The sequence below is a fragment of the Halichoerus grypus genome, chromosome 5, assembly GCF_964656455.1.
Source record: "Halichoerus grypus chromosome 5, mHalGry1.hap1.1, whole genome shotgun sequence".
Taxonomy (NCBI): domain Eukaryota; kingdom Metazoa; phylum Chordata; class Mammalia; order Carnivora; family Phocidae; genus Halichoerus; species Halichoerus grypus.
In genome coordinates this window covers 301,198-318,822 of record NC_135716.1, presented here as the reverse complement: position 1 = coordinate 318,822, position 17,625 = coordinate 301,198, and the positions used below count along the sequence as shown (strand labels likewise).

General features: G+C 51.6%; 1 protein-coding gene across 7 annotated transcripts in view; it reads right to left on the bottom strand.

Moving 5' to 3' along the window:
* Positions 1 to 17,625, bottom strand: part of ARHGAP39 (Rho GTPase activating protein 39) — an 89,531-nt gene that overhangs the window by 8,105 nt on the left and 63,801 nt on the right. For 5 of the 7 annotated variants that reach the window (XM_078071819.1, XM_036105774.2, XM_078071820.1 and 2 more), the window contains 3 exons: positions 10,248 to 11,601; positions 8,234 to 8,795; positions 7 to 99 (listed from right to left, as the gene is read on the bottom strand). In XM_078071819.1, coding sequence (XP_077927945.1) covers positions 7 to 99; positions 8,234 to 8,795; positions 10,248 to 11,601 — 2,009 coding nt within the window. The remainder of the gene's footprint in view (positions 1 to 6; positions 100 to 8,233; positions 8,796 to 10,247; positions 11,602 to 17,625) is intronic. The other 2 variants (XM_078071822.1, XM_036105776.2) reach the window with 1 other exon arrangement.

Below are 17,625 nucleotides of genomic sequence, written 5' to 3'. Positions count from 1 at the left end.
CCCTACCATCCGGTTCCTCAACATAAGGCTTGGGTTTCTTTCTCAACTTGGACTTCTTCTTAGTGTTCCTTTCCAGGAGTGCTTTCATGTGCTGCGTCACTGGGGAGCAAACAGAGCCATGAGGACCACAGAACACAATGCCAGGAATGCATGCCCACACAGGTCCCAATGTGGCTGGCAAGGAGGCCCCTGGGCCTGCGTGGGGCTGACCCCAGTTGGCTGGGAAGGTACTGCACCCCTGCTGGGTTCCTCAGAGGGAAGCAGGACTGTGGCCAATGCCCAGCTGGGGCTGAGGAGAACCCAGCCCAGGAGCGCTGTGGTGTGTGTACCCACACGGATGTGTGGCTGTGTCTGGGAGCAGGTCTGGACCACGGGGCTGGGGTAGGTCCTGGGGCCCTTCTGAGCACTGTCGACCAGAAAGCCGGCTCCCCTCATGCGGGAGGTGGGCAGGAAGATGCAGGGAAGGGCAATAGGGAGGAGATGCTTCTGATCCTCTGGCGGGCTTGAGAAGCCCCCAGCCCAGCCATCTGGCTCCTGCACGGCCGCACTCAGGGGTCCCAGGCTGCTGAGCTGGTGCCGGAGGAGGAGCAGAGACACAGCCAGGGGTCTCACACTGATCCGGGCATGCCTCCCACTCTGCACAAAATAACTTTGCCCTGTTGACAGGGAGCCCTTTGTCCCCTGGCCATCCTGTGCTCTCTGGAAGTGAGTCTCCACACACAGACCACGCTAAGGTTGGGAGTTAGGCTCTTCTCTGACCGTGGACCATCTACACAAGTTATTTGTTATTCTTCTGCACAGGAGATCCTTGTCTTATCTACTGGATCATTTACTTTTATCAGTACGGACTTGTGGATGCATCATTTTACGCTGTGGGTTATAATCCAATACAACTGCATTTTTTGCTCAAATGGCTCCAGTTTTGGCCCTTTTGGTTGGCTCCTGTGTCCTGTGACACACTCTGCCACCCCCGCCCCCAGCCTCGACGCAGCTGTTTCTCCAAGGAACCCTGGCTCCTTGAATGGAAAAGAGTAGTAGAAACCAAGATCTGGGGGTGAGGTGTGCCCACCGTTACAGGGTGCTGACAGAGCTGGAGACACGTTTGTATGCTGCCCCTGCATATACACATCCCCAAATATCCCCCCCCCCGATGCCCCCAACTCTGATCCGCCACCACGGGACACGCTAGCCTCTTCTTGCTTGTCTGTGACTGCTGGGTCTTTTCCTTCTCTTAACAGAGAGAGGTGAAGAGCAGGAGATGTAACTTTGTTCACAAAGTCCGATGTACCAATGCTTCTCCCTTGTCGATGGTGCTTTTAGCATCACACACAAAAACCTCTGCCTAACTCAAGAAAAAATTTCTATGTTTTTTTCTAGTTTTAGAGTTCTAGGTTTTATATTTTGGTTTATGATCTATTTTGAGCTAGTTTTTGCATACAGTACAAAGTATGGTTTGAAGCTCATCTTTTTTTGCATTTGGACATACAGCTGCCGAGGGCACTGTCCTTTCTTCACTGAAGTGCTTTCACATCTCTGTGTAAAACTAATGGACTACATATGTCTGGGTCTAATTCTGGGCTCTCTTCTGTCCACGGAGCTACTGTCTACCTTTACGTCAACAGCGTATTCTCCTGGCTTCCACAGGTTTATGACAAGACTTGAAGTAAGGTAGGGTCAGTCCTCCAACTTCGCTCTTCTTATTCAAAGGGTATTTTGGCTAATCTAGGTCCTCTGCATTTTCTATGGATTTTAGAATCAGCCTATTAATTTCTAAATTAAAAAAAAACCTATTAAGATTTTGGTTAGGATTGAATCTATACATCAATTTGGGTGGAAGTAACATCTTGACACTATTGAGTCTTCTGATTCATAAACATGGTATTTCTCTCCATTAACTTGAGCCTTTTTTCAGTAATGTTTGGGAGTTTTTAGCGTAGAAGTCTTAGACATCTTTTGTCAGATTTATCTCTAAGTATCATATTTTTAAATGCTACTTTGGATTTTTTTCTTTAAGATTTTATTTCAAAGTAATCTTACACCCTACGTGGGGCTCGAACCCACGACCCCAAGATCGAGAGTCTCATGCTCCGCCTGCTGAGCCAGCCAGGCGCCCCCAGATGTATTTTTTAAAATTTCAATTTCCAGTAGTTTGTTGCATAATATTATGTGGAAACATGATTAACTTTTATATATTGGTCTTGCATCCTGCAAACTTGCTAAACTCACTTATAGTATTTTTATACATCCCATAGAAGATTGTGTTGTCTGAATAAAGACAATTGCACACTTCCTTTCCAATCTGGATGCCTTTTATTTCTCTTCCACGACGTTGCACTGGCTGGCCTCTAGCATGACATGGAGTCGATGCAGTGGGGCTGGAAGTCCTTGTTCTTGACCTTGGGGGAAAGCATTCAGTCCTTCCCCATTAAGTATGATGCTGGCTAGAGGTGTTTTTTGTTTTAATTGTGGTAAAACATAAACATAAAAATGTAGCCATTTAGCCATTTTTAAGTGTACAATTTAGTGGCATCTAGTACATTCACAATGTCATGCAGCCACCACCGCATTTATTTCTAAAATTCTTACATCACCACAAACAGAAACCCTGTACCCATTGTGCCCTCGTTCCCCCTCCCCTGGGTCCTGGTAACCTCTAATCTACTTTCTGTCTCTATGAATTTGCTTATTTTAGATATTTCATATAAGTTGTACAGTTTTTGCCCTTTTGTATCTGGCTTCTTTCACTTAGAATAACTTTTCAAGGTTCTTCCATGTTATAACATGTATCAAACTTTATCCCTTTTTATGGCTGCAAAATATTCACTGTACTGAGAGCCCACATTCTGCTTATTCATGCACCTGCTAGACACCTGGGTTGTTTGCACTTTTTGGCTATTGTGAGTAATGCTGCTATGGACATGGGTGTATAAGTATCTGCTTGAGTTCTAGCTTTCCATTCTTTTGGGTACTGTAGGGTTTAAAAAAAATATTTGCTTTTTGTCAGGTTGAAGAGATTCCCTTCTGTTCCTAGTTTGTTTAGAATTTTTATCAGGAATAGAAATGTTGGATTTTTGCCAAATGCTTTTTCTACGCTTATTGGGATGATCACATGGTCTTTCTTCTTTACTCTGTTGCTATGGCAAATTACCATTTGCCATTTTTTAATGTTAAACCAACCTTTCATTCTTCAGATAAACTTCACTTATTCAAGATGCATTATCTTTTTTATATATTGTTGGACTCAATTTGCTAAAATACTGTTAAAAATTTCTGCTCTATGTTCAGACGGGATACTACTATCTGCACTTTTCTTTTTTTTGTAACGTCCTTTTATAATTTTGGTATGGAATGAATGGGAGATATTCCCTCCACTACAATTTTCTCAATGAGTTTGTAAAGAATTGCTATACAAACAATGAACTGTTCAGTAAAATTGACCAGTGAAGCCATTTGGGCCTTTAATTTTCTTTGTGGGAAGGTTTTAAGTACCAATTCAATTCCCTTAATAGCTACATGGTTTTTTGGTTGTCTGTTTCTTACTGAGAGATCTTTGGTAGTTTGTGTCTTTTTTTTTTTTTTTAAGATTTTATTTACTTATTTGACAGAGAGAGACACAGCGAGAGAGGGAACACAAGCAGGGGGAGTGGGAGAGGGAGAAGCAGGCTTCCCGCGGAGCAGGGAGCCCGATGCGGGGCTCGATCCCAGGACCCTGGGATCATGACCTGAGCTGAAGGCAGACGCCCAATGACTGAGCCACCCAGGCGCCCCATAGTAGTTTGTGTCTTTCAAGGAATCTGTCCATTTCCTCTAAACTGTCAAATTTACTGGCATAAAGTTGTTCATCTTATTATCCTTTGACATGTTGAATCTGTAGTGACATCATCTCTCATTCATGATATTGGTAATTTATGTTTTCTTTTTGTCCCAATCAGTCTGATAAATCTAGAGATTTATCGATTTTATCAATCTTCTCAAAGACTTAGCTTTTTGTTTCATTGATTTTCTGCAGTTTTTCTGTTTTCACTTTCACTGATTTCTACTCTGATCTTCAGTATTTTCTTTCTTCTGCTTGCTTTTAGTATAATTTATTTTTTAAGGCACAGAGGCCACTGATTTGAGGCCTTATTTTAGAGTAAAGGTATTTAGATGCTATGAATTTCCCTCTTGCAACTGCTATGGCTGCATCCCACAATTAATATGTTCTGTTGTCATTTTCTTTCAGTTCAAAATACTTTCTAATTTCCCCGTAGGTTTTTATTTGACCCATGGGCTACTCAGTAGTACGCTCTTTAGTTTCCAGGTATTTGGGGATTTTCCAGAGATCTTAGTGTTACTCATCATTAATTCTGTCATGACTAAAAAACACACTTTCTATGATTTGTCTTCTTTAGCATTTATTGAGACTTGTTTTATTGCCTATCTTGAAAATGTGGCTGGGATCTGAGTCCAAATGCTCTGGGTCCAAAATCTACGCTCTCACCTACTCTATGGTAGCTGCTTGTTTCTTAAACAGACTCTCAACTAGTCCTTTTCTTTCAGCTTCAAGATCACGCGCTTCCCGAACCACTGCTGGAGGAAGCTGGCTCCACCCACTATGGAGTTTTAAGGGTTTGCTACCTGCTTCAGCTTCTTAGCTTTGTCACTGTCTGCTTGGGATCCACCTTTCTTGGTCTGCCAAGTCAGCTTCCTGCCACCTGTTCATGTACTTTTCAGCTTCTAAAACATAGTGTTCATTCTCTTTGTCCTTGTGGACTTTCTTATTTTTATTGTGGTAAAATATACATAAGATAAAATATACCATTATAACTAACCACTTTTCATTGTACAGTTCAATGACATTAAGTACACTTACTGTTGTGTAACTATCACCACCCTCCATCTCCAGAACTTTTCATCAGGTCAAACAGAAACTCCACAGCCATTAAACAAGTCTCCAGCTGTCCCTCCCCTAGCCCCTGGCACCCACCATTCTTTCTGTTTCTATGAATATGAATATCCTAGGGGCCTCTTAAGAGTGGACTCATACAGTATTTTTTTGAATTGGCTTATTTCACAGAGTGTAATGTTCTCCAGTTTCATCCATGTTGTACATGTGTCAGAATTCCCTGCGTTTTTTAGGCTGAATAATAGTCCACTGTATGGATGGACCACATTTTATGTCTCTGCTCATCCCCTGACAAACACTTGAGCTGCTTCCACCTCTTTGCTGTTGTGACTATCAGGAACAGGCATGCTGGCTGGTGGTCAGGAAGGCAGACCCCATCAGCCCACAAGGATGGAGCCTGTGCTTGGAGAAAGGAAACTGCAGTCTGTCTCAGGTCTGCCAGGGATCTGAGTGCACACGTACCCATCTGTTCATGTCTCTGCTTTCAATTCTTTTCGGTATATACACACAAGTGGAATAGATGGATCCTACAGTAATTCTATTTGTAATTGAGGAACTGCCAAACTGTTTTCCGCAGTGGCTGCACCAGTTTACATTCCCTTGTTGTTGTTGTTGTTGTTTCCCCTCTCCTTTAAAAATTCCTTCCCTGTTCATTTAGCAGGACTTCAAGGTAGAGTCCAGGTAAATGTATGTGTTCCATCTGACACCTTTACATGGAAACCCTGAGTCTTAGTGAACACGTGAGCGGTGAAGGGAACTGTCCTCGGCAGGAAGTGCTGCTGCGTGGGGCACACGGGAGGGCTGCAGTCTCATGTCTGCTGAAAGCCTGCGAGGGAGGTCCTGAGGACACCAGCTGTGACAGCACCCTGCTGCTGGCTGGCACAAAGGTGCGGCCATGTATGAGACAAGGCTGAGCTGGGGGTCCGCAGACATGTGAACTGGGGCTCACTGCATTGGTGCCTCGGTCCCCTGCAGTGGTGACCACACAGTAGATGTCACACGTGCTGGCAGATGAAATCCAACATCTCTGAGGCCCAGGCAGGCAGCATGGTTCAGGGTGCAGCGCCACTCGGGAGCCGGGCTCAGCTCTGCCCTTGCCAGTGACCCTGAGACAGGCTGCAGTTTCCTTTCTCCAAGCACAGGCTCCATCCTTGTGGGCTGGTGGGGTCTGCCTTCCTGACCACCAGCCAGCACGCCTGTCCTGATGTGCGGGTGGGAGGGAGCACAAGGCCTCTCCTCTGGCTCAGCGCTGAGCAGGGCCTACGGCAGATGCCTACCCAGGAATGGTCCTGGGGTTGGTTTCTGGCGGGAAGGCAGCCCCGTGTCATACATGTGAGATAGGACCCCACAGCCTAGAAGCAGGCTCCTGTTGGTGGGACCACACAGACGCAATCTCCCTCTGAGGGCCGAGAACATGTGGCGCTCTGAGACCAGCTGGGCCTCCCTCGGGGTGGGCAGACGTTCAAAGCCACAAATGTCCAGGCTGACCACCAATTCCTTCACATACTCCAGCCCCATCCCCATGGTGCAGACTAGACACTGGGACAAAGGCCCATAAAGCTCTGTGCCATAAGGAGTGTCCTGCTGGGCCCAGCACGGGGCCTGGAGCTCAAGCTCTCCACAGGAGCCCCAGCTGGCTGGCAGGAATGGTCCCAGGAGTCTGGGCCTCTGTCCATTCATTGCTCACTCACCTTTTTACTTAGCAAGTGCTCCCTGAGGCCCCAAGGGCCATGTGTTGAGCAGTGGACACACACTTTAAGGCCTCTGAGGAGTAGGCTGAAGTGAACCAGGAAGCTAAAGGGGGCCCACCTTCTCCTGGAAAGGCCTGAGAAGAGTGGCAGACAAGGCAGACTCAGGCTGCCCATCAGGCTGCATGTTTTGCATGTTGGGGGGAACTACCCGGGGAGACTCATATGCTGTGTTCAGTGACCCTGCTTCAAAAACCACATGCCACAGTTAGGAGTGCCTGGTTGGTTCAGTTGGTTGAGCATCCAACTTTCTTGGTTTTGGCTCAGGTCATGATCTCATGGATTGTGAGATCGTCCCATGTTGGGCTCCTCACTCAGCGGGGAGTCTGCTTGAGGACTCTGGCCCTCTGCCGCTCCCCCAATCCGGGCACTTTCTCTCAAAATAAATATATCTTAAAAACCAACCAACCAACGCCCAAAACCACATGCCCCAGTGAAAATCCCACGGCTTCCAGATCTGTGGCCCAACGGCTGATGTGCTGGATGGTGCTGTGCCTGACGCCCCTTCCCGAGGACCCACCACCGCCCTGGAAGCTGCAGCCCCCATCACTGTGTGCACACACCCTGGCCCCACACACCTGCACCGGGGCAAGGCCCTGGCCAGATCAAGGTGGACAGTCACTCCCAAAGAGGAGCTTGGAGGGCGTGTGAGTGTGTGCACACATTTGCACACATGTGTGTCCAGCTGCCGGTGCCATGGCCATGCCTCGTGGATACCCACGACTGTCTGGGTGGTGGGCAGCCTGCTGCAGATGCAGCTATTGCCCACGGCCCTGTCCCCACGCTCTCTCTGCGCGGCACAGGACTTGTGCCGACTGCACAGGCACTGTCTGGTTAGGAGGACCGTGGCCCTGAGTCTTTCCCAGAGCAGGCCAGGTCTGGGACCAGACAAACCTGATGCATGGCTTTCAGGAGCCCTTGGCAGGATCTGGCCCCACACTTGGCCCCAGGCAGCCATCAGCAGGTGGCTACCCATGCTGGTCCAACCTCTGACACCTTGGGGTGGCTCAGGGCCAGGTCAGCTTGCAGTGCCCCAATGGCCAGATGCACTTGCCAGACCTGGTGCTGGGCTGATGCATGCCCGGCTCACCATGCTCCTCCCTGCTCTCAGGAGCCCTGCTCCAGGAACCCCCATCTCTTCCCCACCCACAACAGATGGCCCGAGCCTGGCTGGGGTGGCTACCTCTCCAGGCCACAGTATGGCTGAAAGCGAATATAGTAAGTACACAGGCACAGGAAGTACCCTCATCAAGCAGAGTGGCCAGGCACGGAGGCCTCAGCAGAGTGGAGGCCAGCTGGCTGAGACATGGAGGCCAGTCCTCATCTGGACCCCTCCTCTCTGACCTGTTGGCCTGTGGCTGGGGACCCTGTTCCAGGATTGCCTGTCATTCTTCTCGGGGCCTCAGTGGCAGGGAGGGGGCTCCCTGAGGACCCCACGTCCCAGTGGGAACCTAGGACATGGTCCTCAGAGGACATGTGTGTCTGCTTGGAGGTGCTGTGCCTGCCTCCACATACCGGCTGCCAGTGTAGACCGGGAAGCTCTTGCCACAGCCCTTCCCTGAGCTGTGGGTGCCAAGGGGTCTCGCGCACTGGGCCTTACCTTTGGTGTCATTGACGGGGTCCATGTGCCGGTAGATGTAGCCCTCCAGGTAGGAGTGGAACTTGGGTGTGGGTGGGAAGAAGGCCAAGCAGATGGCCATGAGCTCCCAGCCGCGGGCCAGGCTCTCGAGGCGGAAGTTCTCCGTGGTCTGCCGGCACAGCTGGATATAGAGCTCGTCCCGCAGGCCCTGCACGCTCCAGCCCTTGGTGGCTATCTCCAGGGCCACGTGCAGCGGGTCAGCCTTGGCGCGCCGGTCACCCATGTACATCTGGATCAGTTTGAAGATCTCACAGGCCTCCTTCTTCACGTGGCGGTCGCTCGTTACAATCATGGGCTTCTTGATGGACTCACTGCTCCAGGCCAGCATGTTGGCGATGGACACCTTCCGCCGGAAGAGGCCCTGTGTATGCGTGTTGAAGTGCTTGGAGGCCCAGTTCTCAATGTCGGTCTCCGAGGACGGCTTGCGCAGAGTGAAGGCGGGGAACACACAGCTAGCGCTGGGCATGACGCTGCGGGCCTGCCGGCTACTCTCAAACTGGGCACAGGAGCCGAGGTCCTCAGACTAGGAAGGACAGAGGGGCCATGAGGGGGTGTGGCCTCCCCTGCTGCCGCGAGGCTGCGGGAGGAGCTCTGTGCCTCATCCTGTTCTACCCACTGCACAAACACATGCCAGATCCTCGCACAAGGCTGGAAGGGACCCACAGAGGCCCTTCTTCCAACCTTTACCCTGAGGGGTAAAGAAGTGCCCTCCCTATTCCTGCAACTGAGGGTTGGTAGTGGTGGTGGGGGGGGCGTCCAGTGCATGTCTGGGGGCGGGAGGAAGCCACACATGTGTTTCATTGGCTTTCTGGGCCGACTAGCCCCTGGTGGGAAGATGCTAGGGGATGCTGCCCTCTCCACGTAGAGTGCCGAGACCCTGTGCACGGTGGAAGAGCACTGTCTCCTTCTGGCCTTGCTTCTGCTAGTTCACTGAGCTCTGAGGTTGAGAAACAGACGAAAAGGGCAGCCCCGCCAACATGAGAAAAACCCAAGACGCAAAGTTCCATAGAGAGACACAGATGTCTCTCCTGGTCCACTACACTGCCCGCCCCTCCCGTCACAGAGCCTTACCCTTCCAACAAAGATCCCCACATGGGACTGGGGGCAGAGTGAGGCCGGGCAGTGGCAGGGCCAGCCTGCAAGGGGGCTAGGATGCTTCCCACAATGCTGGGAAGGGAAGGTTTGTCCCAAGCCCCCTCCCTGCCTCCCTAATGGCCTCAGCATAACCGTACAGGGCATCACTGGGGTAACAGCCCTTTGTTTTCTTGGCTTAGACAGAAACACTGCTCTGAGCTCTCTAGCCTGGAGGGGCACTAAAGCAGCCCTGCCCAGGGACACTGGCCTCCCAAGGTTACCGGGTCCTTGGGCACGTCTTCCCTGGTGGGGTTGAGAGCCCAACACCAGGAGGCCCTCTGGCCATTGCCAGCTCTTGGCAGATGCCAGGGCAGACCCTCAGCCTTGGCTTCATGCAGCAGACTGGTGTGAAAGGTCAGGGGTCAGGAGGTGAGAACTAGGACACTGGCCCACACAAAGTTCTGGGGCATCAAGCTCCAGCACATGACCTAGACAGAACACGCACATGGGTTCAGAGAGCCTGACCAGAGAGGACAAGCCAGGCCAGGCTTCTGCTTTGGCTCCAGAGGCAGCACGAGGACCAGGTGTCTGGTCCCCCCTCCTTGCTGCAGAAGAGCTCTAAGCAAGGGCACCTGGCACTGCACCTGCGTAGCTCCTCACCTGAGAGCCCGTGCACAGCTGGGAGAACAGAGGCTCCGGGGCGCAGCGGCTGGGTGGCTGCCCACCTGTTTCCCTGACTACCCTGCATCCATGGGCTGGATGGAGTCAGGGCACGGCCTCCTGACCCGCAGGTGACTTGCCAGGACCTGGCCAGGCCTTACCAGGAGCTGAGTGCCGCACCATGCCTTGGGACCACCACCTGCCCCACCTCTGCCCAGGGGCCCTGGCAGCGCCTCCCTACCTGTGAGGGGTGAAGGTAGGGCTCTGGCGAGGCCAGGTTGGTCTGCACGGAGACGCTTTTCTCGAGTAGGATTTGGGGGAAAGCAAGCCTCTCCAAGGCGCCCCTCTGCCAGTGCTTGCTCTCCTGCTGGGCCAGCGCCTCGTCCTCACTGAAGGCACGCACCACAGGCCCGGGCATGGGCAGCGGCACGGCCCCGTCGCTCTCGTAGCCCGAGCCATCCTGCTGGGAGTCCCAGCTGCCCCTCTGCTTCATGTGAAAGTGGGCCTGCTGCGCCTCCCAGGCCAGTCGTGCCTGAGCCAGGAAAGGCTCGGCCTCGCCTGTCTTGCCCTCTGCACGCTTCACTGGGGCCAGGCCAGGCCCACACAGAGGCCGCTCCTCAGCCAGGGGCTGCTCACCGAGGAGGTCACGGTCCCCGGGGCCTTCAGTGGACGAGGTGCTGGGGGCGTGGCACAGAGAAGGGTTCCTGCTCTTCCTCTTTCGTGTGCCCGGGGAGTAGCCTGTTGAGGACATGGTGTCCTGCTGGCTGGACCAGGACATAGCGTCGTCTTGGGCCTGGGGCAGCTGCACCGGTGGCTGGGTGTGCCGCAGCTCAGGCCCCTCCATGCTGCTGTAGTCCCCAGAGGAGACCCCCAGGCGCTGATCCCGCAGCAGGCAGGGGCTGGGCTGCAGGGGCAGTGAGCCACCTCCAGGATTGGGTGCATACTTGTGCCTTGGGCCTGCACGCAGCTTGGGACTGGAGCCCGCCTGCTCCACATACACCAGCTGCCGCACGTACTCCTTGCCTGCAGGGCTGTACTCCAGGCTCAGGAAGCGCTCGGGGCACTTCTGCCTGGTCAGCACCAGCTGCTGGTAGGGCGAGGCAGAGCCCTGCTTGGGAGACTGTGGGAAGGGGGGTGGCTTGCGGCCTGGAGACCGCTGGGGTGAGCCTGCCTGGTAGCCCCCGCCAGCCTCGTACTGGACGTCCATGGGGGGCTCGTCATAGATGGGGGCCTGGTACTCCACGGGGGGCTCCTCATAGAGTGGGGGCTCATAGGCGTAGCGTGGGGAGGAGGGCTGTGAGTCGCTGGTGGGCTTGCGTGGCTGGGCCAGCAGTGGGGAGCAGCTACCGAGCTCAGCCCTCTTCAGGAAGGGCGAAGGCCGACGCTCAGGGAAGAAGACAGGGCCATCAGAGTCCGAGGCGAACGTCTGTAGGCTGGGCGAGTGCTGCCCACCTGAGGGTCTGCGGGAGCGGCTGCCAGGCTGGCCATCTAGGGCATAGCCATTGCCCTGGGAGGAGAGGAAGCTGGGCTCCCGGTCTGCAACTTTGATGAGCATGCGCTCCTTGGTGCCCGAATTCCACCGAAGCGAGGAGGTCCTGGGGGGAGGGGGGACAGGCACAGGTTACCTGGGGGAGGTTCTGGGAGGGGCAGGAACAGGTTACTTGTTGGTGGGGAGGCGGAAGTCTGGCCCAGCTACCAGCCTGAACACATTACTCACTGGCCTGGGCCTCACAGGTGTCTGAAGTCAGGGCCCAAGAGGCCTGGGTCATTTCTCAGTGTTCTCCTCACCTCCCAAATGGGGGCTGCAGGCTTCAGTGGCCTGATACTTGCTGGGGGGCTCCCTGTGAATGGCCTGTCCACCCTTCATTGCTGGCACCCGACCCCTGGGCAGTGCAGCCTAGAGTAGCTGCCCTCCTGTCCTCAGACAGCTCCCTCTCCTCTGGGGCCCATCATGCCACTCCGGGGTGTGTGTGTGTGTGTGTGTGTGTGTGTGTGTGTGTGTGTGTGTGTGTGTGTGTGTGTGTGTGTGTGTGTGTGTGTGTGTGTGTGTGTGTGTGTGTGTGTGTGTGTGTTCTGGTCACACCCCAGCACCAGGCACAGAACCATTTCTACAACAGCTGGGGGTGGCCCTCCCAGAGGCCTCTCTAACTCTGATTTGATACAGTTATTTCTCTGCAGGCCTCACTCCTGGATCTAGCACCTGCCTGTGCTCCTACAGGGTGGTGGGCCACCTCTCACCCCTCAGCATCTCAGGTCCTGTTTTTCAACAACAGAGTGTCCTGTGAGCTCCAAAAAGGCTGACTCCCCCGTGACTCTGCCCTCATACATACACACAACACTGCACCTGGGCACAGACGGAAAAACTGCTTTTTCGAGCAAAATTCAGGGGAAGGTACAGAGATTTCCCATACACCCCCTACCCCTGCTCATGTACAATCTCCCCAATTATCATCATCCCCACTAGTGGTGCATTTGTTACGGTCGATGAACCTACGCGGGGACATGATCATGAAGCATCATCATCACCCAGCGTCTAGTTGACCTCAGGTCTCACTCCAGGTGCTGGACCTTCCGTGGGTTTGGACAAACATGTCATGACGTGTGTCCACCAGTAGAGTGTCATACAGAGTAGTCTCCCTGCCCTAAATCCTCTGTGCTCTGACTGTCCCTCCCTCCCCCCAACCCCTGGCGACCACTCATCTGTCTCCATGGTTCTGCCTTTTCCAGAGTGTCAGAGACCTGGAATCACACAGTATGGAGCCTTTTCCGACTGGCTTCTCTCACTTAGCAATATGCATTTAAGGTCCCTCCATGTCTTTCCATGGCTCGAGAGCTCATTTCTATGTAGCGCTGAATAACATCCCATCGTCTGGATGGACTGCGGGTCACGTATCTGTTCACCTACCGAAGGAAGTCTTGGTTGCTTCCAGGTTTTGGTGACTCTGAATAAAGCTGTTACATACATCCATGCACAGGTCTTGATGGGGCTATAAGTTTTCAACTCTTTGGGGTAAATACCAAGGGCCATGGTTGCTGGATCACATGGTAAGAGCGTGTTTAATTTTGTAAGAAATCTCCAAACCATCCTGCAAAGTGGCTGCACCGTTCTGCTCTCCCACCAGCCATGAGTGAGCGTTCCTGTTGCTCCGCGTCCTCACCAACATCTGGTGTCGTCGGTGCTCTGGATTTTGGCCATTCCAGTAGGTGTGTCATGGGATCTCATTGTTTTGTGTTTCCCTGATGACATATGATGTGGAGCATCTTTTATATGCTTATTCGCCATCTGTGTATCTTCTTCTTTTTTTTTTTAATTAATTAATTAATTAATTAATTAATTTTTATTTTTTTAAAGATTTTATTTATTTATTTGACAGAGAGAGACACACAGCGAGACAGGGAACACAGCAGGGGGAGAGGGAGAAGCAGGCTTCCCGCAGAGCGGGGAGCCCGATGCGGGGCTTGATCCCAGGACCCTGGGATCATGACCTGAGCCAAAGGCAGACGCTTAACGACTGAGCCACCCAGGCGCCCCTGTGTATCTTCTTTGATGAGGTGTCTGTTAAGGTCGCTGGCCCATGTTTAACTGTGTTGTTTCCTCACTGCCAAGTGTCAGGAGTTCTTGGTATTTTAGATAACAGTCCTTTATCACATGTAGCTTTTGCAAATACTTTGTCCCAGGCTGTGACTTGTCTTCTCATTCTCTTGCCACTGTCTTTTGAAGAGCAGAAATTTTTAATTTTAATGAAGTCCAGCTGATCAATTATTTCTTTCATGGATGGTGCCTTTAATGTTGCATCTAAAAATCATCGCCACACCCAAGATCACCTAGGTTTTCTCCTACATCATCTTCTAGGAGTTTTGTGTTTTACATTTGGTCTGTGATCCATTTTCAGCTGATTTTTGTGAGGGGTGTAAAATCAGTGTCTACATTCATTTTTTTACATGCGGATGTTCAGTTGCTCCAGCACCATTCATTGGAAAGACTATCCTTAGTCCACTGAATTTCCTTTGCCCCCTTGTCAAAATCAGTTGCCTATATTTTTATAGATCTAGTTCTTGGCTCTCTACTTTGTTCCATTGATCTATTTGTCTATTCTTTACCAATACCACATTGTCTTCACTATGGTAGCTTTACAGTAAGGTTTTTTTTTTTTTAAGATTTTGTTTATTTATTTTTCAGAGAGAGAGCTAGTGAGAGCACACAGCAAGGGGAGCGGCAGGCAGAGGGAGAAGCAGACTCTCCGCTGAGCAGGGAGCCCGATGTGGGGCTTGATCCCAGGACTCTGGGATCATGACCCGAGCTGAAGGCAGACGCTTAACCAACTGAGCCACCCAGGCGCCCCTAGTAAGTCTTAAAATTGAGTAGTATTAGTCCTCCAACTTTGTTCTCCTTGATACTGTGTTGGGTATTCTGGATCTTTTACTTTTCTATGTAAGTTTTAGAATGAGTTTGTTGATATCCACAAAATAACTTGCTGGGATTTTGATTGAGGTTGCACTGAATGTATAGAGTAAGTTGGGAAGAACTGACATTTTGACAGTATTGAATCTTCCTGTCCATGAACATGGGATATCTCTCCATTTATTTAGTTCTTTATCTTTCATTAGAGTTTTGTAGCTTTCCTCATATAGATTTTGTAAATATTTTGTTAGATTTATACCTATGTATTTCATTTTTGGGGGGTGCTAATGTAAATGGTATTAATTTCAAATTCCACTTGTTCATTGCTAGTATATAGGAAAGCAACTGACTTTTGTAAACTTACGTTGTATCCTGCAAACTTGCCATAATCACTTATCAGTTCTAGTTTTTTTTTTTTTTTTTTGGTTAATTCTTTAGGAATTTATAGATAATTTTAGACCGAAATTCTGATGAAAAACTGTAGAGATCATTTGAGGCTCTGGATTTATTTTTGTTTCTGACAGGCAGCTGGGGAAAGGTCAGATAACCTGAATCCCATCTGGGACTGAGCTGACTGGAAATCAGGCTTAGGTTTGAGAGCTGGTCTACTTATGGCTCATCCTACTCCTGGGTATAGCCTTTCAGGAGTCCAAGTGGAAACACGGAATGTTAACTAGGGCTCATTTCTGTGGCCTCTGAACTCTGATGTTTGGAGCCATGGAAGCACCCGATGGTCAGCTCAGCTTCTTGGCCTCAGCTGTCCCGAGGGAGAGGCAGGACCATCTGTGCGCCAGGCTGCACTGATGCCTCCTCAGCCCTCAAGTCTTCACTCCTTAGTAGATCTCTGACGACTTCAGGACAATTCTGTCTATTTTGTTCTCTGTGTGCAGGCTGGTCTCATAAGTTAATGCAGTGGTGACTGCAAAAGTGGAAATCAGAGTTTTAAGAAACCAGTTGTATAGTTTGCCATCTTTGCCCTGACCTCTGGTTGTTGCTGGACCTTTCTGGGCAAGGTCATGACTTCCAGTTACTGGGATTGGGAGAAGCAGGCCTTGGAGAACATGGGCCAGTGTTGTGAGACTGGATGAGAGCATGAAGGCCCATGCCAGCTGGGAGGCAGCCTACTCCAACATGCCAGGTGCGTGGCCCACTCAGCACAGCCAGGATCCAACTCTACCAGTTGACAGCGATGACCAGCAGCTCAGTCTCACTGTCCTGAGGAGAAGTCAGAGAGTGGCAGGACTCGGGATGCAGGCTCCCACTCCTGGGAAGTCTGCTCCTGGTTGCTGGAGGCAGAGTGAAGGGTGGCAGTTAATGTGTCAGGGACCAGCAAACCCTGAGGACTGGGCTGGGAATCCAGAAATCTGGGACTGGACTTCAGCCTGTTGCTCCCTGGCTGTGGGGCTTGGGAAAAATCACTTACCATCTCTGACTCAGTGTCCTCATTTATTCTTATGAGGATTAAGGCACATAATGTGCCTATGATAAAGTCCTTAGCTCAGTACTGACATAGAGGAAACACTCAGCAAGTGTGAAGCATTATTTCTGCACTTTTTTCCACCACTCAGCAGAAGTGACCCAGCCCTGGTGCCAGGGCCCCCACAGGGGCTATGAGGTAAAGAATGATCCTCGCCTGCTGAAAGGTGCTGAGGGCTGTTGCCCAAGGAGGCACCTTGTGGCCTGTCAGTTGTGGGCCATCAAAATCGTGCTGTACGATGATGAGGGTGGGAAAGAGTGTCAGGGTCATGAGCACATGAGAGGCCAGCTGGTCAGATGACACATCTGTCCCAGGACTCTAGAGTGATTTCATCTAGTCAGGGTGGAAATGAGAGAGACTGAGGCAGGAGAAAGGCAGACCAATGGCCTTGCCCTCCACCATGAAAACAATGTCCCTGAGCTGAGGGGCAATGCCCAGCACTGCAGCATACGTGGGCACTGAGCACCCCTACAGAAGTCAAGGCAGGCCTGAGGCCCATGTAGGAACCTCTGAGTCATGGACTCCAAGTCACAGTTGGGAAAATGGGCCCCTAGGGCCCAGAGATGGCCCTTGGTTATGGAGAGTAGGAGCCCAGCAGCCAAGAGGGGCCTACCCCCGACAGGCTTCACTGCACTGGCAGCTTCAGCTCTCATCCTCAGGCCAGGCCTTTCCACAGCCCCATACTCTGTGTTCCCACCTGACCCCACTTCTCTGCTCTTCTTCTGGAAGCGCTCTTTGAAGCCCTGCATCCAGTTTCCACGCCCTGCTGTCTGCCTCTTGTGCACCCCTCCACCCCTGACCACTGAGCGGCCAGATGGCCCAGCTGCTTGTGGCCACCCTTTCTACCCAGTCCGACCTCCCTGGCCTGCCCTCAGACCTGTCTCCTTATGGTTCCCCAAACCCAGGAAGCCTGTCCTCACCCATGCCTTAATCCCCCATCAACTCTACTAGGGTGGAGGCACCCAGGCAGAGAGTCACACTTGTCTCTACATAAAATGGGACGATTGCTTGATCTGGTTGTTCAGTGACTCTCTAAAACCATGAGAGAAGGAAGAGAACCTTCCATGCGCTGGAAATGCTGGAGACAGGCAAGCAGGGCAGAGGCGGGTGTTGAAAGGGCAGGAGCAGGAAGAGAGGGCTCCATTCAGCTCAGAGTACTTCTCCATGGCCTCTTTCCAAAAGGAGAATGGACAGCACCTCACAAGACCAAAACCGGAGGAACTGCTCTGCTGCTGCCTCCTCAGGAGGTGGCTGCCGTCTACGCGGATGCCCGGACCTCCGTAACAAAGTTGGTGAGTGAAACTCACAGAGCCTTGATCATGTGGACAAGAAATTGTACATCTGAAGTTCCGTTTGAAAAACAATTTGAACCACACAGCTCTCCAACTGCCCCGTAAACCTTCAGGCTCACCAATTCACCTCCGTGCCTGGAGTGGATGGGCTGTCTACCAGGCGTCCCATTGTTGCCCCTGCCCTGCTCAGGGACCTGACCAGCACACAACCTTGGGTAGGCAGCACAAGCCACCCTGGACAAGCTCCTTCCTGCTCCCCTCCTCCTCACAGACCCTGCTCACAGTGTGGTAGGGAGGGGGAGTCTCTTCCCTAGTCTGTCCCTACACTTTACCTTCCCGTTCTCCCTACCCTGGCTGGGTGAGTGCCTTCATTCCTAAAACTACACCGTGTCGTTCTCATATCCAACTCAGATGGCACCCAGGACAGCAGGACCAGGGCTGCAACAGG